The 18,382-nt window shown below is 42.7% G+C and overlaps 1 protein-coding gene across 2 annotated transcripts; it reads left to right on the top strand.

Moving 5' to 3' along the window:
• Positions 1-96: 96 nt before the first annotated feature.
• On the top strand, positions 97-17,136 carry letm1 (leucine zipper and EF-hand containing transmembrane protein 1). 2 transcript variants are annotated; one of them, XM_022242059.2, is made up of 15 exons: positions 97-263; positions 2,756-2,822; positions 3,321-3,846; positions 4,327-4,470; positions 5,206-5,346; positions 6,060-6,263; positions 6,714-6,833; positions 7,481-7,612; positions 8,225-8,371; positions 9,835-9,924; positions 10,411-10,437; positions 12,178-12,318; positions 12,922-13,190; positions 13,872-14,013; positions 14,280-17,136. In XM_022242059.2, exons 1-15 carry the CDS (start codon positions 179-181, stop codon positions 14,439-14,441), a joined length of 2,397 nt encoding a protein of 798 aa, XP_022097751.2. In that variant the 5' UTR covers positions 97-178; the 3' UTR covers positions 14,442-17,136. The 2 variants fall into 2 exon arrangements, with proteins under 2 accessions (XP_022097751.2, XP_022097752.2); XM_022242060.2 differs by lacking the exon at positions 10,411-10,437.
• Positions 17,137-18,382: the final 1,246 nt, after the last annotated feature.

Here is an 18,382-nt window from a genome sequence, read left to right on the forward strand (position 1 = left end):
CAAGCCTAGTTGTTCGCTGCAGTATACCACGCCGCGTGTTCACGAGGTCGTCTAGATACCTGGGTACGTTACATTTGACCGTGAACGTATGACCTACGCGACATGCATGATTATGGTGTGACCCTGAGACCGAAAAGCGTAGCCGTATTGTCTAAGTAAAACTAAAAAGTCTTCAAATATGTCGCGATTTTGTCAATTTATACCTACAAGGTACGGGTGCCCAAAGTTTGTTGACAATTGTCTTTCAGTTTCAAGACTCAAAGGTACGTAAAAACTTGTGATCAGATTCAGGAGGAGAGAGATATGATTCAGTCAAATTAAGAATGAATGAACAGGATGAAGCTCGCTTGAACCATGGAGGAAGGAACACTGAACTTCAACTTAAGTTCAAGTTGAAGATCAGTCCAGAAGTCTTGAGCATTAGCCTATTGTCTGGGCCATTATGGAGGCCCTAGCCGCATACCCCCTTAGCCTACCGCGCCTGGCTGCGAGTGTGCGGTGATGTTGGCAGTGACGGTTGGCCCGACTAACTGACTATATCATGACGAACATGACATCTTTAACTTCATGTAGCGTTTGTATGGGGCCCACTATTTAGTCGTAGGCTAGCATTACAAAATACACAAAGTGACAAACCCTGTGAGACTGATCTGAAAAATTCTAAGCTACGTGTTCTCTAAGTAAACGACTTGGTTTTTTTTTCTTCCCAAACTGAATTTTTCTGGACATATTTTTGCTTTCTGAAGGATAGGCCTAGGTCACTGTAGGGAATAATTACTGGTGTCTGTATATGGAACTCTTCCCAAATATGATTGCATAGCAAGTAATGATTTAATGGTTTGGGTCTATAAGCAGGTCAGGGACCAAACCGCAATCTAGCGACGACGCCAGACTATGCATACGCTCCTCAATTATGCAACAGTGGTGTAATTTCTGAACTATTTTTAGATCACGGTTCACAGATGACATTGCTCTCTTTATCGGCTGAAAACTTCAATACAAATTTCTCTGATTGATCAAATTTATAGGAAACATGCTACCTCAGATCTAAATGAAACTTTCCTTTCATTTGGTACACGTATTTCTAGAAGTGGATCAAGGAGATTTTTTTGGTTGAATCTTGCACTGGAGGTGTTGAATTCAGTGTGTAGGCGAGTTCAATTCTGCCGATAAAAATGTTTACGCGAAGAAAATTAAGCTTTGCCAAAGTTTACTTTATGCACGAAAATGTTGCCATTAAAAACTTCCATCGATTCACCGTGGCACATTTTATGTTTACCTTGGCGATTTTCCAAAATAGTGGTTGGAAATAGTTTTGTCGTATACTCTGATAGTAATGGCAACGGCAGCCAGCATTTCAAATCTCGTTATTTTTCCTAAATCTTGTGGGAAAATAACATCATTATCAAATGACCTGATAAAAATGATGTCATTGGAGCTTGAACAAGCTACAGTGTACGTAAGCAGAAACTGGGGACATCACTAGTAAACTTTGTGGTTTGGTCCCTGACCTCATAAGCAGGGGCTTTTGAACATGGAATACAGACTCCACTTGACACCCTGTGAACAAACCCTGTGAGACTGGACTGAAAAATTCTGTTTTCTCAGTAAACGACTTTGTATTTTCCCTCCTAAAATGAACCTTCTGGACGTGTTTACCCTGTTGAAGTTTGCCTTAATGGGTACTGTGGCCCTCTCACTTTTTTACAATCACTTTTTCCATCAGGAGTTTTGTGCTGTAGTTTTAAAGATTTTGTAATGATAGAAAGCTTCCCATTGAAATGGTATTTATGTGTAATATGTAATATTATGTTATAATTACACTACTAAGGACAATCTTCCTTGTTTCTGACCACAATGATCCCAGCAGTTGGGGATGGATATGCAGCATGATGGTGTGTGAGTTGGTTTGAATAGGTACTTTCTGTCCATACTCTTTGTACTGTGCAATGGGCCTGCTGTACCCAATCAAACAGAATCACATAGGTATTAAAGGGCAATTCTAAGGAAAACATGGTTTTTTTTATTTTTATCTGTTCAAATAAATTGGAAACATTCAAATCTAACACACTGTCGTTTGTTTTCAGAGCTCAACTATAACAAGCTAAAAGGGCTTTTTTCCTGTTCATGCCAAGATGCGAATTCTGAACATGCTGAATGTAGATTGCGTCATTCTGAGAAAACAGAGAAAACGAGGGGAACCCTTGTCCTGTGTTCATAGTGGACAAACCTTTGGCTATTGTTTGGCGTGCACAAGAGAATTATCCACTACGAACACAGTACAAGGGTTCCCCTCGTTTTCTCTGTTTTCTCATAATGACGCAATCTACATTCAGCATGTTCAGAATTCGCATCTTGGCATGAACAGAAAAAAGCCCTTTTTAGTTTTAAAAGTTGAGCTCTGAAGACAAATGATACTGCGTTCGATTTCTCTGCTTCCCTATTTATTTGAACAAACAGATTAAGAGAAAACATATTTTCCTTAGAGTTGCTCTTTAAGACAGGTGGAGTTTGTGTGATTAGGGACTGTAAGGTAGGAGTTTGATTTCAAGGTGCTGGGGTTTGTGTGATTAAGGAGGGATACCACCAACAGTCCTAGGGCAGTTAGGGTTAACATGCTTAAGGCTTATCAATATGGTAATTTTGGCCCATAAAAGTCTTCCTTCACTTTACTTCTTTTTTTAAATCACTTTGGCATTTTTCTGCCTATTTTGACATATCCTTGGTTGTGTCCATTTATCTTGTTTGATTTCAGCTGGGAGTGGACCCTGGATTCGGGCTGTTAGTGCTCTACCAAATATATCAAACCATGAACAATACAGGTATGAAAAATAGTTTTCGATATTGAGCCCTAATTATGTGTGGCTGCAGTTAAATGTGAAAGGAACTCACAGAATGTGGAGCCAGTTGTGTACTGGTGGTTTTTTTCGCCTACCCTATGTCATCAACAGAATACTTTGGCCCCTAAGCAGTTCACGCATGACCTGTCCCCTGACAAACAAAAATGTGACTTGACCTAGTGAAATTAGCCGCAAGTCACCAGAGCCAATTTCGGGTCGAAGCCTCTTGAAAGAATCTTGTACAATGCAAATAAGTGGGCTTCCCAACATCCTTCACTCTCAAAAAAGTGCATTTTTTCAGGGTGCGAAACTCAGTGATGTATCAAACAAGGAGCTGAGTTCTTTTCTTCACAAATTTCTGGGGGGGAGGGAAATTGGCTAGAAGATACATTTCATTGGATCTGGTCACAGATACATGTGTATTGGGGGCATAACAAATGCAAGAATTTACTTTAATTAACATATTTGTTTCTTTCCAAGAGTATATCACTGTGCTGCACCAATCAATCCTGAGCTGGTACCATTGCGGAGACCCATACTTTCATCACAGATCAGCATGTGCTGTTTATATGAGTACCAGCAGCCGAACAGGACTGTGCCTCTCGGGCGACCTGTACTTAGGTACAGCACGACCGTTTTATATTCAAACGGCAGGACTCGCTTGCCGCACGAACGAGGGTTCCACATATCCCGGCCTGCTTGGAAAGAACTGGACGAGACGGACACCAAAATCGAGCAGGCCGTCAAGGTCCTGAAGGAGAAAAGGAAAGAGAAGGAGATTGCCGAGATGGTCAAGACTATGATGCCGTCTCCCGAGCAGGCGGCAGACCTGTCCACTTCCCAGGAGGTGGCCCTGCCCAAGAAACCCCTGATGACCAGGATCATGGACGAGATCAAGCATTACTGGAACGGCTTCCGCCTCCTGGGCGTGGACCTCAAGATTTCTGCCAGGTTACTCTGGAGGGTTTTGAATGGACACGTCCTAACGAGACGGGAGTACAAGCAGGTGCGTCGCTTGAAAAGTGCATTGTGTGTCCGGATTGGAACTAATTTACATAAAAGGCACTGTACGAATAATCATCTTTATATCTCCTTTCAAACTGTGGCAAGATATGCTTGACCGTGTTAAAGTGATGTATTGGCTGAGTAGCACTGTGCTTTATGGGGTACGTTACTTGTGCGTAGATCTTAATACATGCACTTGTGCATGTGGGACATAATATCTCTAAGCTTGCTAAGTGGTGTGAAATAACAACCCTGACAGGGTCACAACTCATGAGATCACAAAATTGTCTTTATTGTCAAATATGGTTCTCTCATGTCTACGCTGTTGAATGCTACAGCATTAGATGTATAGCTTGTACTGTAGGTTAAAGAGACAAAATTGTTTATGGTAAAATCTTGGACAAAATAGCTCACCTGCGTTTTACTTGTAATTTGTTGTAGATTTCAACTGAAGGTTTTCAAATTTTCTTCTCTCTCTCAGTTCACGCGGACGGTCTCAGATCTCTTCCGCATGGTTCCCTTCTCCGTCTTCATCATCATCCCCTTCATGGAGTTCTTGTTGCCGGTTGCCCTCTGGCTATTCCCGAACATGTTGCCCAGCACATTCCAGTCCCGGTCGGACAAGGTGAAAAGAAAGCCACCCCTAAAGACCAAAACATTTAACCTCACTGAGAAGCCGTTAGCCCTTGTCGCAATATGAAACCTTTTCGTGGTTTAGACCCGTTAGTTTGCAGCGAAGGTTGACGTACAATTTGTAGCTTGAAATGTCTTTCTAGTTCCTGTTTACGTTGGTTGTTGATGAAAGGTTTTTGTGAAGCCTTGCTTTTCTTGTCAAGTTAGATTAGCACCCTCTGGAGGCAATTAGTAGGTTGATTTATAATCAAATGTGTGAATTAGTTTACTTGACAGTTATAGGAATTGCATTGACTTGTTAGCCGCTTAGTTTTATAGTTAACGGGTAATCAGTGTGGTCGTTGGCATCCCCACAAGTCGATCACAGGTCACCAGTCTTAATCTGTCTTGAGTCAAGTCACAAACTATTCAAGTGAAATGTGACATAAAACATTCCTCTGTCATTGCTCACAATCCTTACGGCTGGTCTTGTGAGAGGACTCGTGAAGGGAAATTTGACAGGACTTGTTATTTTCTTGACTTGTTATTGGCCAACCGTGCAGTGACGGTGACTTTGAAAACTTGTTGCATTGTGGTATCTTGCATACCCCTCTTTGGTTTGCTGTCACTCTGTCTGATGTTTAAATAAAACGGACCTGCGCTGTGTTTGATGTCCCATCACGGGTGCACGAGGAGAGGCAGATTCGTTTCCAACATCTAGGATTGTCTTCTTTTCCCCGGTCTCTAGGAGAAGAAGCTGAAGCAAGAGCTGAAAGTGAAGCTGGAGATGGCCAAGTTCTTACAGGACACGATCGAAGACACCGCCCTGCAGAGCAAGAAGCCCAAAGCCACAGAGAGGGCCAGACAGTTTGCACACTTTATAGAGAAGGTACGGGCCCGACCCCAGGAGTTTTCAAAAGGCAGTGGATACGTAGCCGTCACTGGCAGATTTAACCAAATGATATTTTGCCAAGCACATGCGAAGTAACTTTTTTATGGGGACTTATAAATTCTTAATGTGACAAATCTTAAGTGAGACAAATTTGTGGTAACGCCGTGTAATAATACTATCTCTTTTGTGAGAGTGGTTCTGAGAAGAACCAGTGTAGTGGTTTTTCTCTTCGTTTCGAACAGCGTGCTCCATTTGTCATCAGGACATCAGTGACAAATCTTAGTCGGGTTCTGTGCCACCATAGTTGTTGTGACTTAGTATTCGCAAGATGAGAACCTGACCACTTTACAATTTTTCACTTTTTTCCTTCAAAAATTCTCCAGAGCCATGAATCAGAAAAAGAAAATGGTGTACTCTGTGATACATGATTTAAAAGATTACAAAAGAAAAATTCTTAATTTTTTGGGACCCCCCAAAAAGGACGACAGCTGGGGATCGAAACCAGCCTGAAGCTTATTATGCCATCGCAAAATGTGTGCATTAATATTTGTTTATACGTCTATGAGGTACGTAGATGTAAAGTGGAAACTTGCTTTTGAAATTGGCAAGGCTGTGTTTCTTGAGCAAGAATAAATGAAAAAAATAATCCAAACATCAGCCAGACCACATTATTATGGAAGCTCAATGCGTACACGTTTCCTCCCAACCAGATACGCACCAGTGGGGAGCAGGCCAGCAACGAGGAGATCATCAAGTTCTCCAAGCTGTTCGAGGACGAGCTGACGCTGGACAACCTGAATCGCCAGCAGCTGACGGCTCTGTGTCGTCTGCTCAGGCTGCAGCCGGTCGGCACCAACAACTTCCTGCGCTTTCAGCTGCGCATGCAGTTGCGATCCCTCATGGCCGACGACAAGGTGAGAGGTTTTTTTGTTTCTTGTACACGCTGCTTGCAATTTTTGTCTTCTTGTTTTTGTTCTTTTTTTCAGTTGCAAACCATAGCAATATCAGCGATTCAGTGTCGTAAATAAGGGGGGGGGCACACGAAGGCTACGTCGTGCCTCCTTCCCCATGGAAATCCAAGCTTCCCCCTTTCAGATTTTGAAATGTACACAGCCCATGCACGAGCCACAGTTAAAATTTCCCCTCATTTCACCCTAGTTATGCCACTGCAGGTAATTATTGACAAAAACCATTTGCTGGTGGGGTAATCGAATGGTTGCCCTTACAGCTTTGAGATGGAAATAAACAAAAAATAAATACGTTTTGTCAAGTGAATAGACAAGTCGCTCAAAATGGAGGAGAAAGATGCATCTTTGCCCGACTTAGTCTGAGTCCCTTTTGTTCTGCGACCTCTTTGTTTTCAGATGATCCAGAAGGAAGGCGTGGACAGCCTCACTGTGTCCGAGCTGCAGGCAGCGTGCCAGGCCCGTGGCATGAGGGCGTTGGGTGTGCCGGTCGAGAGACTCAAGTCACAGTTGCAACAGGTAAATTCATGAGATTACAAACTTAGGTTGCATCTGAATCTCTTGTCTAGACCTAGAGCTCTGGAAGCCCAGTTTCGGACATGGCCTGTATATTCACTTTGGGTGTTTCATAATTGTGTGACCCCAAGAGTTTGTAATGCATTGACCAATCACACTGCGTGAAATCTGTTGACCCGGCGTGCGTTTGGAAAGGTATGACAGATTTTGCACTTTGCGATTGGTCAATGCGTTGCAAACTTTTGGAGGCGCAGTATTGTGAATCGCCTGTATTCCTTATGTAATCTATTATTGTGATACTTCTGTCAGAAATGTCTCCCAAGTCCTTCACAGATTTGTCAAATTTAGGATTTTCTGTCAATGTGAGTTTGTGTAAATATCATGTAAAAGAAACATCAACAAAACAAGCAGCCAGTGCCGATGTTACAACATGATATTTTAGACTTTAAAAGACCATTAAATTTGCATTAAACCACCTCCTTAATTTGAGATACTTAACTTTAATTTTGACAAGAAACTGTGTACTTACACTGTCAGGTTTGGAGAAAAAAGATGGTTCATCCAAGAGGAATTAAGTTATTGCTTAATGCTTTGATCTGTGTATGGCCACAGCGAAGTGTTTTTAACAACTTGTGCTCACTTTTTTCTAGTGGCTTGATCTTCACATCAACGAGCAAATTCCGACGTCGCTGCTGCTCTTGTCGCGGGCATTGTACCTGCCGGAAACGCTCTCCACCCCTGACCAGCTCAAGGCCACTATCGCCTCTCTACCAGAGGCAACGGTAAGTGACAACATCCTGGACCGCGAACAAGAAATCAGAAGAATCCTGATAATGCAGTAGCAAAGCCAGTGTGCACAAGGAGTGTGATCTCTCCAGATTTTAACTAGATTCCGGACTTTTTCCAAAATTCTTTACTTTTAGATTTTTCATCATTCAGGTTTTGCTACTTTGTTGGACTTGGTACAAAGGAGCCAAGTGCAAGATTCATTGCATTGGCGATAAGAACTCATGCTTGTCAGCTCGTAAAAACCTGGATAGATTACATTGTTTTTTTTTTCTGCTAGGTGTTTTGTGAAATTCTCTTCATCCCCTAAGATCTCCCCCAAGATTGTAGGCTCAGGTGCCAAGATCCAACTGTCTCTTTCCTTTGTGGAATTGTTGACATGCGAAAGGATTGAAACTCCAAAATTACATGCTCATTGAACAAGAATATGCCAACAACTGGTCACTGATAGCATAACTCACCATTGATTTTCTTTGAACAATATTTTTGCCATTATAGCATTTTTGGTATAAATTCCCCGTGGCACGCAAACTTGCACACTTTTCCAGTCTTGGCTTCTTAGTCAGAGATGGAAGATAATTGAAAGTGCTGTAATTGGAATTGTACAGGCTGAGGAGGCCAAGGTGAAATTGGCCGAGCTGGAAGGCGAGAAGGTGGACAACACGGACAGGCTGAACATCATCCGCAAAGAGGAAGAAGAGATCAAGAAGGAGATGATGGAACGGGCAGAACAACAGGAGCTGGAGAAAAAGAAGGTAAAATATCGGAGGGAGGGTTAAGGGAGGTTTGACAATCCATTCCTCATCCAAGAATCAGAGGGAGGGGAGGGTTAACGGAGGTTTGACAATCCATTCCTCATCCAAGAATCAGAGGGAGGGGAGGGTTAAGGGAGGATACACAATCCATTCCTCATCCAAGAATCAGAGGGAGGGGAGGGTTAAGGGAGGATAGACAATCCATTCCTCATCCAAGAATCAGAGGGAGGGGGGAGGGTTAAGGGAGGATAGACAATCCATTCCTCATCCAAGAATCAGAGGGAGGGGAGGGTTAAGGGAGGATAGACAATCCATTCCTCATCCAAGAATCAGAGGGAGGAGAGGGTTAAGGGAGGATAGACAATCCATTCCTCATACAAGAATCAGAGGGAGGGGGAGGGTTAAGGGAGGATAGACAATCCATTCCTCATCCAAGAATCAGAGGGAGGGGAGGGTTAAGGGAGGATAGACAATCCATTCCTCATCCAAGAATCAGAGGGAGGGGAGGGTTAAGGGAGGATAGACAATCCATTCCTCATCCAAGAATCAGAGGGAGGGGAGGGTTAAGGGAGGATAGACAATCCATTCCTCATCCAAGAATCAGAGGGAGGGGAGGGTTAAGGGAGGATAGACAATCCATTCCTCATCCAAGAATCAGAGGGAGGGGAGGGTTAAGGGAGGATAGACAATCCATTCCTCATCCAAGAATCAGAGGGAGGGGAGGGTTAAGGGAGGATAGACAATCCATTCCTCATCCAAGAATCAGAGGGAGGGGAGGGTTAAGGGAGGATAGACAATCCATTCCTCATCCAAGAATCAGAGGGAGGGGAGGGTTAAGGGAGGATAGACAATCCATTCCTCATCCAAGAATCAGAGGGAGGGGAGGGTTAAGGGAGGATAGACAATCCATTCCTCATCCAAGAATCAGAGGGAGGGGAGGGTTAAGGGAGGATAGACAATCCATTCCTCATCCAAGAATCAGAGGGAGGGGAGGGTTAAGGGAGGATAGACAGTCCATTCCTCATCCAAGAATCAGAGGGAGGGGAGGGTTAAGGGAGGATAGACAATCCATTCCTCATCCAAGAATCAGAGGGAGGGGAGGGTTAAGGGAGGATAGACAGTCCATTTCTCATCCAAGAATCAGAGGGAGGGGAGGGTTAAGGGAGGATAGACAGTCCATTCCTCATCCAAGAATCAGAGGGAGGGGAGGGTTAAGGGAGGATAGACAATCCATTCCTCATCCAAGAATTAGGTTTTTAACATCAGGTTCTATTCAACCAGCAGTAATTAAATGAAATCAGGAGATGTCAAGAGTATTGCTTGTCTTTGTGATGGAAGGTGAAATCTGCCTTCATTTATTGGGGGAGAGCCACTGTTCTGGCATATATTTCCCTTTTATCCACCCAAACGATTTTGTATTCAATGTTTTCTTGCCTGAATGTTCTTTTCCATTTGCTTTGCAGGTTGCCGAAGCCATGGCAGCAGAGGAGTTGGTGGACAACGCCAAAGTTCAGGCGCAGCACGTCATCATGGTCCTCAGAGAACCTCAACGGGTAAGGCAGTGTTTATCTCTCTCTCTTCATCTTTATATCTGGCGACAGCTTGAAGGTTCAGTCGTGATTTGGTCACTCCAGATTTTTGACCCCTTCTGACTCTCTTTGTACCAGTAAGAATTAACATGGGGTGCATATACATTTGAAATGTCATATCATTGTATACACGTGCCTACATTCAAAAGCAGCTTTATGTTGCATTCGGATTGCGGTTAGTCGAAACTCCTTAAAACCAGAAAAAATGATTGCCAAATACCTGTGCTAGTTTCAATCAAACATGTTTTGCTCTTCCTCATATGCTTATTTGTAAGACCATGCTTGCAAATCAACAAATTTCAAGTCACAGAACCAACATGTACTTTTTACATTGTCTTGTTTGTTGAGCGGTAAATTATAAATCAACGGCCTAAGCCTCCATTTTGAATGCGTCCATGTGTGCCCAGTAAGCTCACGTGTGCTCGCTGCCAATTTTGTTTCAACTTGTAGATGGAGGAAACTACTGAAACAGAGAAGGTATGAAGTCACGCGACCAAGTTCCAATTATTCATCTGCTTGCAAAGCTCGCTTGTTATGCATTTTCATTTGGATTTGTGTTATCATTTTCCCAAGCTTGCTTTGGCTTGTTTCATTCAAATAGATCACATTTTATCACCACAAACATCGTAAATTATGATCAAACGCAGTCGAGCGTATCAGTCTGGTCCTGCAAAACGGTTTCCTTGGTTCGATGGTTGTTGTGATGGTAATCTGCTTATTTGAGATAAACTGGTCAAGCATGCAGAGTTTGCACGTGCGCTTGTAAGGTGGTCGAAGCTGCCCGTAGGAATATATGCGATCACCGTGGCCATGGCGGTCCACACGTGGTGGTATTGTTTACATTTAGCGCAATCCAGTCACGTAGGTGAAAAAGGTCTATTAATGTGTGGTGGTGTTCCCTCACTGTCAAGATAGCTTTCCTCTGCCTGCTTTACTGCTGCTGCCCCTATAGTTCATTCAACAGGGAACGTTAGAAATGGGATACCTATGTGGCCCAGTAAAACCGTTTGGTTATATCACTATTTTCTGCAGTTATTTCAATACAAATAAACATACACATGTATATGGGTAATTCCAGAAATTAGGGGTCCCATTTTTTCGTTTCCTTGGCACATCTGACATATGATTTTGTCAGTTTAGAACAAATTTTCTAATTTCCAATAGTGATGAATTAATCCAGAATACCTGCCAAACAAACATTAATAGTTTGAAATCAATTCTGGTGATATTTCCATGTCAAAATTAATAACAAAGGTCAGATGTAACTGGGAGGCCAAAATGCCGCACTTTTGGACCCCAAATTTCTGGAATTACGTATAATTGAGAACATTGCTCGTAGTGCATTGGATAAAATGACCACACAAAATAGTGACATGACTGGCCAGGTTTTCCAAACCACATACGCATATCATTTTTAACAGTTGCTGTTATAAAGGCTAGCCATGCAGTCGTTGGTACATATTTGCAAGTTTTTACAGGTTAGTTATTTGATGCTTTCATCGCTGGTTGGTTTCTTGGTTTTTTTACAGCTGCTTTTACTTTAAGAGGCTTGCAATGTGCTTGCTACTTCAAGCTGTATATTTTGTTTATTTCTGTGCAGATTGTGTTGGCATCAAGATTGCTTTTGCTTAACATGTTGACTGCCACGTCTAATTTCAAAGGGGCGTTCCCATTTGTCAAGTGTTGTACGCATGTGCGCATATTTAATAGGTACCTTGCAGGTGTCTGTTTGAACATTAGCACTGCCAGCAGCGTGTTTGTTGTGTTTTTCAGTGATGCCGGTGTATTCAAATTGCATTACAATAGCTTTTCATTTCCTACGAGTATATTCGTAGTCGGCCGTCAACGTGTTAAAGGAGGTTTTGTGTTGTGATGTGCTTTCCTCCCATGATGCTCTTTGGTCATGCAATATTTATAGGCTGTTATTGACCTACAAAGCTCTATGCATTTGATATGCCTTTTCACAGCATCATTTTTCCTCGTTTACATGATTTCACGTTAGCCAACACTTTGGCTGAATTTCCTGTTTTTTGAATAGACCCCCCTGAATTACTTATCAACTTGAAATAAGTTGAATCACAATTCTGACGTCACATTTTGGCATTCATCATAGGACTCTGCCAAGATGGTTGAAATTTTCACGAATGCAAGAACTTAAAAAACCCTGTCAGTTCATTCCTCTTGCTCTTCCTTTCTCAACCTGTCTGCATCGTGCAGGCAGATGAGGAACTGATGACCAAGGAGGACCTGCAAGACCTCGGGGAGGTCATCAAGGAGATTGCGGAGGAGAAGGAGAGCATGCTATCCGAGAAGGGTGAACTGCAGGAGCTGAGGCAGGACGTGGAGGAATACAAAGAGGTGGGCATTAAGAAAAAAAAATGGATTGATTGAGTCATGTGGGGTAGTAGCACAGTGGTATCTGGGAAAAAAGGTTGTCAGATTTTTTTATCCTGGCCCTTCTCCGAGGTTCTGCTGCAGAAAGCAATTAATTTTTACAGGGTTCCGGCATTCAGTCGCTAATGTCGTCAATTAGGAAATGTTCACAAACTTTGCCTATTAATCTGAGCAGTGGACAAGAAGAAAAGTTGCATTTAGCACAGCGTAAGAATAGTTTGTGTTTAAGCACACAGATTGTGTGTTGAGCTGAAACTTTGCATATTGCTTAGACTTTTCCAGCAGGAACCCTATATCATGAGAGAGCCTCTCAAGTCCATGCAGATGTGATTTTTCGCTATAGCACTGTCAGAACCAGTGGTGGGGCAAGCGTTAATCTGTGACAATCCAGAGGACAGTCGCTCAGGGTCCATGTCTGAGGAAAATCTAATAGAAAGCGAGAGCTTCGGAAGGCTGCCCTCTGATTTTTAATAATTCCTTTACTATTTTTTTTTTTCTAAGTTGTGCTTGTCTGCCTATCCGATACATGTTTTTGAGATTCTCTGGATTGTTCCGTTGTCGCGGCAGGACCTCGCGGACCTGAAGAAGGAAGTGGAGGTGGACCAGGAGGACGTGCCCAAGCTGGTGGAGGCCAAGTCCTCGGCCCGGCTTGGCAAGCGGGTCAACCGCATGGTAGCCCGGCTGGAGAACATCGTGGCCGAGCTAGAGGTTGAGAAGGCGGCGCTGGTGAAGGAGAAGAAAGAGCTGAAGGCGGACTGGGAGCTGCGGATGAAAGAGGAGCTGGAGCCCGACGCTGAGATGTCCCAGAAGATGGAGAGCCAGCTGGATCTCAAGAAGTGAGTTGGCGCGCTCATGCAACCCCCCTCAGTGGCACAGAGAGAGAGAGAGAAAGATGCTGGTCAGCGATCATGGGCACCTGGTGCCGAGGCGGAGACCACAGATTGCAGTAGAAATATGGGGCACTTGCTCTGCCCCGTATGCGCCAAAGTTGTACATGTACGTGGTGTTGCCCCCGAAAACAGGATTTCACTGCTGCGATAACCACTTGCTGCCGGGTGCCTTTGGAAATGCAGTGTCTAAAACCGGGCGATATTCAATATGTTCGGTGTTCAAAAATCTTCAAAAATTCATATCTTTTTTCCTGAATACCTAAACCCCACTAAGTGACTGTCTGGTGGCTACTCTTATCAAAACTGGCACAGTGCGCTGCTGGTGTCTTTTCAATAGAAGCCAGATTAGCGTGCAGCGGTATTGTATTGCTCAACACTGGAGTGCTGGAGCGCTTTTGTCCTTGGTGGTCATTCGCTCACACTGAATGCCACAAACAGTGGTGTAATCTTTCAAAACAATGAAATAACACTAGAAGTTCAACTTGGTACATACACAGTTTAGCCCTACAAGATCAACACCTAGAGAAACACAGTACTTGCCTTGATAAATTCGGAGAGCATCACGTTCATAGAGAAAGGGTAGAGGGAGGAAGTCTGAAGAAGTGTGTTTTGATTCCCTGTTAACAGAAAGAGCATCCTTAGGGTGGAGGAGCTGGTCAACGCCATGCAGAAGTTTGGCAAAGTGTCGGATGAAATGAAGCTGAAACGCATAGTGGAGGTGCTGGACGAAGACAAGGATGGCGTCATCAACATACAGGACGCCATGAAGGTACGATCCAAGGATGATAAGTAAGAACAGAGGGCTTTGCAGAAGGGGGGGGGATTTGTTATGTCTCTCCATTTTATTTTTGTTGTTGTCAGTATAAGACTGTTGCCTAGTTGGCAAAAGAAGCAGGCCAGAAACGTCATTAGTATCAAAACCTGTAAATTACCTCTCACTTGGAATGATACAATCTGGTGTTGGATGATTTCTATCAACATAGTTTCCTCATAAACTTTGACTGCACTCCCCTTCCTTCTTCATCTTGGCGTTAGGTTATTGAGGTGATTGCCAAGGAAGACATTGCCCTCAGCACCAAGCAGGTTGGGGAGATCATGGACCTGATTTGCAAGGAGGAGATTCTGGCCGAACTGGAGGAGGCCGTAGAGAGAGAGGAGCAGGCTGCCACGGAAACCGCCAGCGAGAAGAATGCCTAAAAACACGGGTTTAAAAGTTGTTATTTATGTTTTTATATTTTGAACATTCGACAATTTATATTGATGTCTCTGAGGGTATTTTTTAGTCAGACTCGGCAGATGAGGTAAAAATGATTGAAGCTCGTGTCATGCGATTTGAGAATTTTGGGTTTGAACCCTACTAAAGGACTTGCATGATTATCCTTGAGCAAGGTACTTTGCGTTGTCTGCTTGGTGGAAGCTGAAATCTCAGATTGAAGTTCAAGACTTGTGATTGGAAGGTTAAAGGTTCAAACCCTGCTGAAGGCCACAACTGGTTATCCTGAGCAAGGTACTTTGCATTGCCTGCTGGGTGGGAGCTGAAATGTTGCACCTATTGGCTCCTTGTAAGAGCTGCGTAAGGGCCGTGCTTGCCATGGCACTTTCAGTAACAAGGAAGAGCCATTTTCTGGGGGGGGGACACTCTAAGTCTGGTCATGGTTTCAATGACCTCAAAGTTTCACCTTTTTTTTCTGGATGGAGTGAGGGGAAGATGTTGGGGGGTTGCTTCAAGTTGTTTCTTGGGTGCTTGAGAATGTCTGGCTTAATTGTAAACTTTCAATCTTAGTTTTTTTTGGAGTTGATGTATATTGTTCTTATATTGTACTGGATGATCAAATTTGAATATTTTTTATCCATAAAGTGGTATTTAGTATATGTAAATACGTGTACCTATGAAAACATACGTAGGTGGACTCCCTTTGTTGGAAAGAACAACCCTGTTTGTTTCTGTGTTGAAATAATGAGAATGAAAACAGATTGAAAACATGACATAGTTCACATAATTTGAATATATTATGTATTCGTAATGTTGCAAGGGTGCTTTGCTTGTTAGTATGAGGCTGTGTCCAAACTAGAAGGGGGCGCTTTGCAGCCTTAAGTACAAAGATTGACTGTGGAGTGTGCTCACAAATCAGACTCGATCCAGTGATTGGAGTCCAACTTGAGTCACCTTGGTTTGGTGACTCAACTCAAAGTCCCAACAAGTAAATGACTCAAGTCACTGTGAGTTACTGACTCGGCACAAGTTGCTATGTCAAAATGACCTGACTTGACAGCGATTTGTGTCGAGTCATTTTACTCACAGTGACTCAAAATTGAGTCATTTACCCATTTGGACTTGAATAAGCCAAGAGCATATAATTACCAAAGCTTTTCGTTTGCATAATTCTTGGACATTCTCGACAGTGATACTTTTCTTCCATGAAGGAATGTGTTAGGGAATGTGACTGTGGACTTGACATGACACACAGAAAATGGTAAAAGAAGACTGAAGAATATTTTTGAAATAATTGTTTTTTGAGTGTTTGAAATGAAATGTAACAAAAAATATGCTGCATACTTAATGGAAATCTTCAAAGATGGAGGTGTTGCAGTAATTTTGTTCCAGTTACGCAACAAAATGATGTCTGTTATAGAAAGTCTGTCTCTCAATTAAAAAAATAAAAACAGAGATAAATGTACTTGAGAAATCCCAGCATATGGTGGTACATAAATGATGATTTGGACAGATGGTGCCCCCCAAAAAGGTTGAGATAAATAAAAAACATGATTGATAAAAACCAATGGCTATGTTGAAATAATCGATTTCATATACTTTGAAATCCTTGTTTATCCTTGTTATAATAATGTTTGATTTAATCCTTTGAAAAGATCATCTTGTTCCTATTTCCTCCTCTAATTCTTCATTCTATACTGTTGATATCCTGGGTACAGCATCTGAGGAGCGCAACATATCTCAGAACACCAAGACAAGCAGTGCAACTGAAAAGTGAATTGAAAACCCATTAGTGCTTCGGAAATGTCAAAAGATTCTTTTGCATGTGTTTGTTATGAATTATAGCACAATTAGCCTCTTGATGCGGCATTTCCCATTCTGTCACAACTTCAAAGTGGTCGGATTGCTTCTTGCAATTGCTTTAGAATTGTGGGTTTTGTTCATTTTTTTAAGCATGCAAAACTGCCACAGAGTACCGAAGTGTGACGTCATTTTGAACCAGAAATTGTAGTGCAAACAAATAGTGTACACGAGCATGTTGGTTCACATGCTGGTTACACACACGTAATTGTGCACGCGACGTATTCACTCTATGTTTGAAGAGGCCTGTTTACTGATGACATTGCACTTTGTTTTAAAACCTGTGTGCTTTCCCATGGAGCTTTGAATCCATTATCCCCACATGGAAAAGCGCACATGAATAAGACGTGTGACATCATCGGTAAATAAGCCTATTGTGGCAAGCTTGCACATGCGGTGAAATGCGATATGGTTGGAGGTTATAAATTGCCTCAGGTGCCGTTTGAGATATTGGGGGTGTGCCTTAGAATTGATTGTTTTGTTTTGGGTTAGTTTCATATTAGTTGTTTGGAATGAAAAAATTTGATGTTTCTTCGTATGCAGCTCCTTGCAGTTATTTGTTGACGGAAACGTCACGAATGGTGCTGGGATAAAGATGTGCGATTTTTGTTTTTATTTTAATCCATGAAAAGGCTTTGTACGTTATGACAATGCAAAAAATCTCTTTTAAGATTCTGAAATAGGTAAGCCCAAGCAATCAGTGATGTACAGTAGAAATGTCCAGTAATGAATTATATCTCAGACACTGAAGTATGTGCTATGAAAAGTGGTTGCACTTTTGTTATGTGAAACAGCATAAATAAATGTATTGAAATGAAAGGACACGGTGTTTGGAAGTCAATTCATGCCTCTCTCTCCGCCTTGAGCAGAAGCACCTCTTCATCGGTTGAAAGGGCCATGTTTGTCGGGAATGTCCATTTTGCTGAACCAGCAAAGTGCAGTTCTGACCAAATGAGCTGCCGTCGCCAGGAAAAGTGCACCTTCTCAAGGTCTGGTTTGGAGCTCATAATATTTTGTGTCAAATAATAGGATATAACTGCTATGCAGCAACAGCGGGCGTGGCATTTTTACACCTTGCGCTCTACATTTTACAGTGGAGTAATATTCAGCTGATGAGTGCAGTGATAGTATGCCCGGACCTCTTCCACGAGGCGCTGAGTGTCTGGAGGATTCCTCAAGCCCCGTCCCTTCCACTATAAGGTCTCTTGTTTACATATACATGTACATCAGTTTGGAGAAGACTCTTGTTAACTTGCCAACACTCATTACGCAGACTCCTTTATCTATCTGATAAATTTCTCTTGCATATCTTTTCTCTCTCCTTTGTGCATTTTTACAGAGTGTGAGATGATTACCCAAATAACCTACGAGTGACGCTGACTACACTGCTACACTACACTGCAGGGCACCAGTCTGCCGTATGTGCCATTAATCTACAACAACAGTGATAGAACATTCTGGAATCTGCTAGCTGCCCCGGTAGCTTGTTAGGACTGACTGCCGTGTTAAAACTACAAGATTGCAGGCTCAGAACCCAGCTGAAGATTTTTTTTTTGTTTTTGCAATTCTTGTAAGATATTAACGGTTGATATAAAGCATCTTTGTGGATTTGGACATTAGTTTCGGAAAGGAAATATAAAACATGATAGCCCGTCTTGCTTTGACCATCTTTTACACTGTCTTAACAAGCAGTGAAGATATATGTATGGCAAATTTTTGTCTTTTTTTCACTGTTTGAATCCAAATGCACCGATCGGAAAGATTCACGGCTGTGCAAGTGTGACGTATTGATACTTGTAATGGCTCTTAACAAGAGGGTCAAGGGTTCCAATCCAGCTACTGCCAGCTCTCGCCCGGGGGTATAAATGGGTACCGACACGAGCTGGGGCGCAACTTGTGATGGACTGGGTTCCCATGCTGGAAAAAAGAGAAATATTCTCAGCGGCTTCATGACAAGGCAGCCGCAGATAAATGCCGGCCTAACGAGCCAAATTGGCCCATGACAGACGTTGCTTTGCACCTGCAGTTTTTCTGCTGGTCGAAGAAAAAAATGGGACCAAACGGA

Source organism: Acanthaster planci, linkage group LG13, assembly GCF_054643075.1.
Source record: "Acanthaster planci isolate LZ-2023a linkage group LG13, COTS_SCS, whole genome shotgun sequence".
Taxonomy (NCBI): domain Eukaryota; kingdom Metazoa; phylum Echinodermata; class Asteroidea; order Valvatida; family Acanthasteridae; genus Acanthaster; species Acanthaster planci.

Bases quoted from the DNA above. Each gene is read 5' to 3' on its own strand.
- letm1 (XM_022242059.2), top strand. From the start codon at position 179: ATGTCGCGATTTTGTCAATTTATACCTACAAGGTACGGGTGCCCAAAG. The intron at 9,925-10,410 runs GTAAGGCAGTGT...TTCAACTTGTAG, and splicing joins TCCTCAGAGAACCTCAACGG to ATGGAGGAAACTACTGAAAC. The intron at 10,438-12,177 runs GTATGAAGTCAC...TGCATCGTGCAG, and splicing joins AAACTACTGAAACAGAGAAG to GCAGATGAGGAACTGATGAC.